The sequence below is a fragment of the Megalops cyprinoides genome, chromosome 15 (assembly GCF_013368585.1).
Source record: "Megalops cyprinoides isolate fMegCyp1 chromosome 15, fMegCyp1.pri, whole genome shotgun sequence".
Lineage (NCBI taxonomy): Eukaryota > Metazoa > Chordata > Actinopteri > Elopiformes > Megalopidae > Megalops > Megalops cyprinoides.
In genome coordinates, this window is record NC_050597.1 from 10,130,260 (window position 1) to 10,138,957 (window position 8,698).

General features: G+C 43.7%; 1 protein-coding gene across 1 annotated transcript; it reads right to left on the reverse strand.

The window, feature by feature from the left end:
* Positions 1-6,513: 6,513 nt before the first annotated feature.
* Positions 6,514-8,365, reverse strand: LOC118789706 (coiled-coil domain-containing protein 177). The gene has a single exon (XM_036546252.1). The coding sequence runs from the start codon at positions 8,363-8,365 to the stop codon at positions 6,614-6,616; it is 1,752 nt and encodes a 583-aa protein (XP_036402145.1). The 3' UTR covers positions 6,514-6,613.
* Between the last annotated feature and the right edge of the window lie 333 nt (positions 8,366-8,698).

Below are 8,698 nucleotides of genomic sequence, written 5' to 3' on the forward strand. Positions count from 1 at the left end.
CGCTCCATTTGTAAGAATGTTAATACTAATATTGATTGTACAATAATGCAGTATTTATTATACAGTATTATTACATATAATTAATACTATATATTATATATAAATACAATACTAATTGTAACAAAAATAATGGTACAGAATTATTCCTATACTAACATTTTCCTACTCTGCTTGTGAGAATCAAGCAATCCACTAAGAAAAATCCACTGAGAAAATTTTCATAATAAAATTTAACACTTAATATTTTGATAAGTTGTTCTGTTTACACGTGTCTAGATGCCAGTTGAAAGAGCATCATGAAGAAGAAAAGACACAAAAATGACTGCAATCTAGCAAAGTTGCCATGAAACTGCACACGTTTGTGATCAGGCAGGGCCTCTGCTATAGCACTGCAGTCTACGCCATACCGCAGAGAGACTCAGAAATAATCAAATCCTTACATTATGTGTAGGGCATTGTGCCTAACACAGTGCTAACAACTGAGGGTATGATGCTCCACAATTATGCAGGTGGTTCATAATTTTGCTAATGACATTTCTCAATGGAATGTTCCAAATAAAATTCCATTTTATCCAGTCCTTTTGTAATTCCACTTCTATGAATCAACCCCTTATAAAAATAAACTCATCCTGGATGAAGTGTACTATAGATGACTATATGACAACAGACTATAGACTATAGACACAGTTTCTATTTTTTGATACAATATCTGTTTTATATCTATTGGTTTTGTAAGGTTTTGTTTGAGGGGTTTTAATACTGCCACCATAAGAACAGACACAAAGTAAATTCCGTTTTCTCGCCAAGTATTTCGGCTGAGACGGAAATGTCTCTAATTGTTGATTTCATTTTTTGTATTTTTTTGTCGTTATGGTGTTGACAGCTAACTGCTGCCTTCCTAATGAACAATGTAAACAGTACTCGTAGTCATTCAGTGGTGTTTGAAGGGAGAGAAAATATTTTGCACTGTTGACCAAGGTGTAAATATTAGCTTTTTGGCTTTTAATATTTGGTTGATTGCAGAGTAGTAGATCTGGTTAACCCATTCATTAAGGTGGATATCAAAATTTAACCTCCAATTTTTAGTCATTGTTGTTGGAACTGTGCCTTCAATGAAATAAACATGTTATAAATACTTCATTTATGGTATTTTCATTTTATTTCCAAATATGTTTGCTTACTTCATAGTCAATGCATAACACACTGAATATTGTCTGGAAACAAAATCAATGTATGTTGATTTATAAATTTGTTTATTGAAAATAATTTCAAACCTTAACATTAGAGCATCACCTCATGCAAGCATTTGGCTTTGTAATGCTATTGACTGTAACTAGGTACACAATTTATATTTGGTTGTCTAAGACTTATTTGAAGAATATTCAAATCCAAGTAAATTTCAATACTTATTTCATGCCATCTCAAACCCAAAAAGCAAGCACTTAGACTGCTCACACTCCACTGGACAGACACTTAGTCAGAGATCTGTGGTAAATTTGTAATAGTCAAAATAATCCAGAGGAAAAAGTGATAACCAGCACTTCCTAAAAGGAAAAAAACAATTTAAAAATTCTTATGGAAATACACCATGACAAACAAGAGCTAGCATATACAAGGGATTGTAAGGAACAGTTTTAACAAGAAAGTATGTAGACACTGTAAATCTTTATTTAATTAATTAATTTAAAAAATGCATAAGTCTGGTTTAATGGTCATATATTACATAGAGCACATTACCACTAACAATAACTTATATTGCAAATTTATGTTTTTTTCTTTTATTTTATTTATTTTATGGTTTTTTCCCCTGATAGAAAGTTAAGGTGTGAGAGGCTGTCACTGGTATTCCTTAGTAGTAGTGATTAATGCTGGGTAGTAATGTTGGTTGCTCTTTTTTGATTGTAGGAATTTCAGCCAAAGCTCCTTGCTAGCATTATATTGAGTCTATATGGCTGCATGTGTTATATCAACATGTCAGTTCTGGCAGTTTGTTTGGAATTTAGTGATTAAATAATTTCCAGTGGCTTATAGTCATTTATTATTCCAAAATCCTAACCATACAGTGACATAAAGAATTTCTCATATACTCAGACTATAGCTGAGGCCTCCTTCTTTACCTGAAAATAATGACTCTCAACATCAGGGCACATTCTGACATAAAACAGTCCTATGTAGCTCACACCCATGAATACTTGTGTTTCTGCACCTAGCCTGGAATATGTCAAGGTGCTGAAACTGGCCAGTCTTCTTTTCACTTTTGTAAAAAGGGTTTCCTTCTTGTCACCCCAGGTCCACATTGGATTGAGTGTCCATGTGTCCCACCCCTGACAAAGAGGACAAAGTGAACGAGTAAGTACCCCAGGTCCTGCTGCTGCAGGGGATATCACTGTTGCCAGGTGTACCACTCAAAGCAACTAACACCACCGCTGCGGACCTCTGCAGCGTTTGATGGTGTATGAACTCTGCACCGTTTCCATCTCGGTCTGTGCTACTCCTGTGTTGTTTTTGGAGAGAGTATAGCCCATGCACTCCAGCTGTTTAATCCTGAAAAAAGTGCTTCACTTCACTTCTCTGGCAGCTTTTTTTGTCAGGTAGTGGACATAAAATGTGATTCAGCTGGTGCTGTCTTTCATCGTGCTCAGCAGCTGTCCTCCAAAATACAATGAAATCACCTGGTACTCCTAGTGTGCCTTGTTATGTACCTAGGGCAGAGATGACACACCACATTAAAATTTATTGTACCTCAATGACCGTTGGTCACTGATAAACAGGGTTAAATATTCATCTCAATTTGACCATGACGCCACATCAGATCCAACTTGCAAAACACTTTACTGGAGGGCATATCCATCCCCCGCTCTCCCAGAATTGCTGTTTGAGTCATTTTGAGTGGTGCCACCCTGTTTCCACCCTAAGCTGTACAGCAGGCCTTGTTCTGTTTTTGAGAATGTCCCTCCTGGAGTTGACATGTGGCTTTGGCTGTAACTGCACAACCTCACCTGCAGCTGACAAGCCTGTGACTCAGGGGCTGACACAGTGCAAGCCTCTGAACTACCTGACCCTCCTCTCCCTTTTCACCCATTTCAGAATTGTCGCTTGTACCACATTACGCCTGCCTCTCAATGCTTGAAGCAAGGCAGACGCGAGCGTCTGACACATTTGTACACAGCCAATGCCTATTTTTCACGCTGCAAAACCCATACAAGCTTCTCCACAGTGGAGTCAGTGCAAGTTTGAGAACAAATGCAGCTACACAGACCTAATCCCAGCACCTCACAGTCACCTCACAAGCTGCAGGAGCATGCCAAAGAGGTGGGACGAGAAGACCCTGATCACACCCATCCTACCCCAGTGTAATGAAGCCAGCTGCTTTCATGCCACTACTCAGCCTGGGTTAGGAACAAGCACCTGAACTTGCTGAGTCCACACCTTACTAATTTTCCTTTAGCTGATGAAAACTGGAGAAGCATATTCCAATGTATTCTACCTCCTTGTTTTCCAGAAATGAAGGGTGAATTTTAATAGACCTCTATTAGAATGGTTCTAGAACTGTGCACTCATTCGTCCAATCACCTTATGTCCCTGCATGTGTGACTAGGTTCTTGATCAGGGCTGGTTAAGGTTAAGGGCATACCCCTTTAAGTACGGCACAACAGAGGGAGGTAAATCACTTGGTATTTTTATCACACTCCACATGGCAGATCCATCCCCAGCCAGAGAACACTGCATTTCCGGAGCATGGCTAGCAAGGCTGGGAAGGCCCACAGGAAATTTGTCATGGAGTAAACTAAATTAGCCAGGCTGAGGCAGGTAATAATATGGAGGTCTTTCACGGCAATGTAGTGCTATCTTCATAGGCTTACTGGGAGACCCATGTATTACGTGTGTGTATGTGTGTGGGGGGGTGCACTAATCTCTTAAAACAGCAGCTGATGCCTTGTCTTCTGTAAGACGCTTAACATGGCGTAGTTCCATTGTACACTGATGTTCGCATAAACCAGTTTTTCAACATATTATAAAACTCAAGCTGAGACATGTATCACATTGTCAGGATGTTAATTGCCGAGCTGTTAAATTTTAAAAAATTATATTTTATATTAATATGTTGAAAGGTATTCAAAGTTTAATTCTGATGTTGTACATTTTCTACACACTGGCTCATATAATCATGCAACTCATGTCATGTGTATTCTCTTCTGGTTATGCAATATTGACCATTGGTATAAAAAGATGGAGAAAACATTATTCTCTGTGTACAAACCAAAATCCCACAACTCCAAAATAAATAGGAAACAGGTGTTCTAATGTCAGTGATATCAGTATTAGTGTACTGTGGTGTTCACGAGGCAACTGTTTCACATCTGAAAGAGTACCAAAAATACAAGCACGTCCAAAGCTGTGCCGAAATATTCTGGCACAACCTGTATGTTGCCTGCCCTTGAAACCTGTGCTAAACACCCCACATCTCAATCACTGTGGCATGCACGCCTAGTTGGGTACAAGCTTTTTTGGACATTAAGGGAGTATTTGTTTTGTTGAAACAGGAATTTGTTTTAAAATATTGAACATGAATTATGTACACCCTTTCTAGTCCTTATTCTCAAAATATCAGTGTTGTATTTTTCATAAACATTTTAAATGATGTTCAGTCGAATCCCTACTGCTTTTCAGTAGAATGAACATGGCACCTTGTAAGTTTTAAAGAACTTTGGTGGTTTAATCCAACCCCTTAGAATAAGCAATGTTAATGGACCTGGCTTCAGCCTGGACAGATCAGTAGATATCTAATATGTGCCCTCAGGATAAAATGGATGTTTTGGAGCAATTACCAATTGAGCTAATATGGCAGTTAAACAGGGATTTAATCTGATAATGAAAGCAAGGAACAGACTCTCCCCAATTCAGTTAGCCTGGCTATGACTGTTTATGGTGCAAAACAGACATGCAGTGACCCTTTTTTTTCTCCTGTGTACCCATGTCATCTCAACCTCATGAAAACAAAATGCATTTTAAATTTGTTTTTCAAGAAGTTGCTGATGACAGTGCACTCTGAAGATGCATTGTCAAAATAACAGAAAATGCATTTTCAACATGGAAAAATATTTAATTAGTCTTTTTAAATTTACAGAACAAATATAATCTAAAATAAAAATCATTTTATAAATACACAAATCAGTAAAAAAAAAAAAAAATCACAAAAATAATTACAAATTAATCTGAATCAGTCACAATCTGATACACATTCAGTAGCACACAAATGTATGTATCTATTGTTAATAATTCTGAGGTTCTCTTTATTGCAAGTTTCACACACAGTACTCGAACTGCTACAGGACAAAAACACAACACACTAAATGGCTGCAAACCACTACATATGAGTGGACCTTACCCATGTTAACAAAAAATTACTTCAGCTACCTTCATATATTTATAGATCATTAAAAATGGAATAAATACAACAAAATCAGTTAATACAATTATGGCTGATACAGTATGTATACAACTCTGATTCCTCCAAAATACAGGAAAACTACAGCAAGAATGTATCCTTTACTAAAAATTCATAACACCTAGAAAATTGGCAAAAAATTACACAAAAAATATCTTACTTGGCTAGACTTTAATTTTGGTAATTGCTGCAATCATGTGTCTAGAAGTAGGGAAATATTTATCAATATCAACGAAGCAGCACAGAACTATAGCTTTGAGGCACAGTAGGTGCACGTGTGCGAAGTTCCCAGACTTAGCAGAGCCAGGGCTCACTGGATTAGTGTGTTTGTCACTGCGCTAGTGTCAGTACATCTGAGTCACTGTATCTGGAAGCCTCTCTTCCATCTGTGTCAGTGTGTCCTCGAGCTTCTGCTTCTGGGTCAGTGTGTCTACATTCCTTTTCCAGTATTAGTGTGTCCATAACCCTATTCCAGTATCAGTATGTCTATGTCGCTGTATCAGAAAGCCCCCCCTTCTATCTGTGTCAATGTGCTCAAGACCTCTGCTTCAGGGTCAATGTGTCTGCATTCCTGTTCTAAGGCCAGTGTGTTTCATTCACTATTCAAGTGTCAGTGTGTGTAATTCCCTGCTTCTCTGTCAGTGTGTCTAAGTTTGTTTCCAGTGGCAGTATGTGTGGGCCAGCACAGGTGATGACTTGACAACAGTGATAACAGGTGATAACAGTGGAGAGGCCATTGCTGGGGAGACAGGAGATGTCTGTGCCATATCAATTATGTCATATGTCAACTGTTGCCATTTCCTCACTGAAGCTCCATAAATATGACAAGATCGTTTGGGAAGTTGAACCACTGTTTGCCTAATATTCAACAGGTACAGGCTGGTCTCCCTCGTTGGAGTAGTGTGGTGGTGTGTGTGGTGCTCGGCACTTTGTGTTGAAGCCCACCTCATTATCTTCTAAATAATGAGGCAAGCAAGTCTCATGGCAGGGGCAGACTTGGGTCAAACAGGTTGATTTGGGTCAAACTCTTCTCTACTTTTTGACATTCTGTGCCTGTGGTCCTTGCTATGGGCTTGTATGTCAAAGTCCCTTTTCTAGTGTTGGCATGTTTAATTCCCTGTTCAATTTCCAGTGTCTTTCTGCTCTTGTTTCAGAAGGTCTGACTCACAGCTTGATCCGGGCAATGCTGGCAGCCAGTTGAGCCTCCAGGGCCATCTGGTCGAATGTGCGGCTCTGGTTGTGCTCCCTCACTTTCTCCCTCATGCGGAAGGAGGCGCGGGCCACCTTGCGGGACTCCTCCAGCGCGGCCTCCCTCTCCCGCCGCAGCTGCTCCCTCCTGCGCTCCTTGCGGGCGAGGCTGCTCTGCCGGTGAAGGCGGAGGCCCTCCTCCTCCTGCTGCACCTTCTCCCACAGCCGCCGGTGCGAGCGCTCCTTCTCCTCGTTGGCCCGCCGGGCCTGCCGCGCCCTCTCCCGCCGCTGCTCCTGGGCCAGCTGGGCGGCCCGCTCCCTGCGCTGCTCGCTCAGCCGGGCCAGGACCTGCTTGTATTGCTGCTGCTCGCCCTCCTGCTGGCTGGCCCGGGTGCGGACCTGCTGGAGCTGCCCCTCCTCCCGGGCCGAGCGCTCCCTCAGCTCCCGCTGCCGGGCCTCCACCACCTGTTCATGGTTCTCCCAGGTCTTGTTCAGCCTCTGCTCCACCGCACTCCTCTTCTGAAGCTCCTCCGCCTGGGCCTGCTCCTCCACTGCCTGTTTCAGCAGGATGTGCCTGAGTTGCTGCCGCTGGTTCTCCTGCTGCAACCTCCTCCTCTCCCTCTTCTCCTGGCTCCGCCTGATCCGGTTGGCTCTCAGCTCCTTCCGCAGTGTGACCCGGCTCTCCCTCTCCCTGTCTGCCTCCTCCTCACGCTCCCTGCTCCTCAGCAGTAGTTCCTGGCAACGTTTGCGCTCCTCTGCCTCCCTCCGCACCGCCTCCCGCCTCTCTGTCTGCTGAGCCCTCTGCTCCTCCACCATGCGCCTCCAGCGCTCCTCGTGCCACACCGCCTCCTGCTCCCGCTGCCACGCCTGATGCACCTCCTCCCGCTGCCTCTGCCGCCGCCGTGCCTCCAGCGCCTCCTGCCAGCGACGCGTGCTGCGCTGGAGCTCCCCGCGCCTCTGCCTCTCCGCGCGGGCCTGCCGCAGCGCCCGCCGCCTCCGCTCCTCCTCCCGCTGCTGCTCCGCACGCTCGCTCTGCTCCAGCCGCTCCTGCTCCTCCCTGTGCTTCACCAGCATCAGCGCCGCGATCTTGCGGTCCTTCTCCGGCACCGTGACGCTCAGCTTCCTCCTGATCTCGCTCTCCAGCTTCTCCAGCTCCCTCTCGGTAGCCGGGGTGTGTCTGAGATCTCCCAGGCTGGTGACGACAAGCTCCCGTGGGGTTATGTACTTCCATTCTGATCGCTGGGACTTGTGATCCTTAGAGTCAGTGGAAGATGACTTACTTGATTCCGACTTTCGGCGGCCCGCTCCTCTTTCAGAGTCGCCACCAGCCTGAGCAATTCTGGACTGGACTGATTTAGAGCTTTGGCTGTCAGCTGCTCGCTCGACGACAGTCTCTAAGGCTGTCCGTTTCTTGATGGCTGACCTTCTTCCCTTACCCTCCTCAATAATTTTCTCTCTCTCCTCACGACACAGACGCAAGAGCCTCCTGCGCTCTTTTTCGTGCACCTGATAAATGAAAGTCACAGCCTCCAAAGGGACCCCCGGGTTTTCATCCACGAACTCGGACAAAGATTTATGCAGAAGTTCGACCGGTTTGACTCCGAGTCTCGCGCAGGATTCCAAGGATCGTGGGCTCGTTAAAACATACCTGCTCCCCTCTGCATCGATGGAGTCAAAGTTGTTGAGGTCCAGGTGTAACATCGGAGAGGAAGACCTGCTTTCCTCCATGTTCGGTGAGTTACATAAGGATAATCTCTTTAACTAGCTAGATATTCTCGAATTTCGCTTCGGTCTATCACATGAACAAGCAAAACGTTTAAACGAAACGTCCATGTCCCTGCAATGTAAGGGCAAGTAAGTGACGTTCTGAAGAGCTTAAAAATTAAAATTCGGTCAATAGTCCAAAGGAAAATAACAAACGTCGCATTTCACAGTCCGCATAAGGGGTGTTCAAAGTTACTCTGTGCAACCACCTGTTTTCAGGACTAGAGCGTAAGGACGCTTGTTTCGTGACCATGGCAAAACTCAAAGAATGTGAGTTAGCAAGAGGGGTCTATCCAG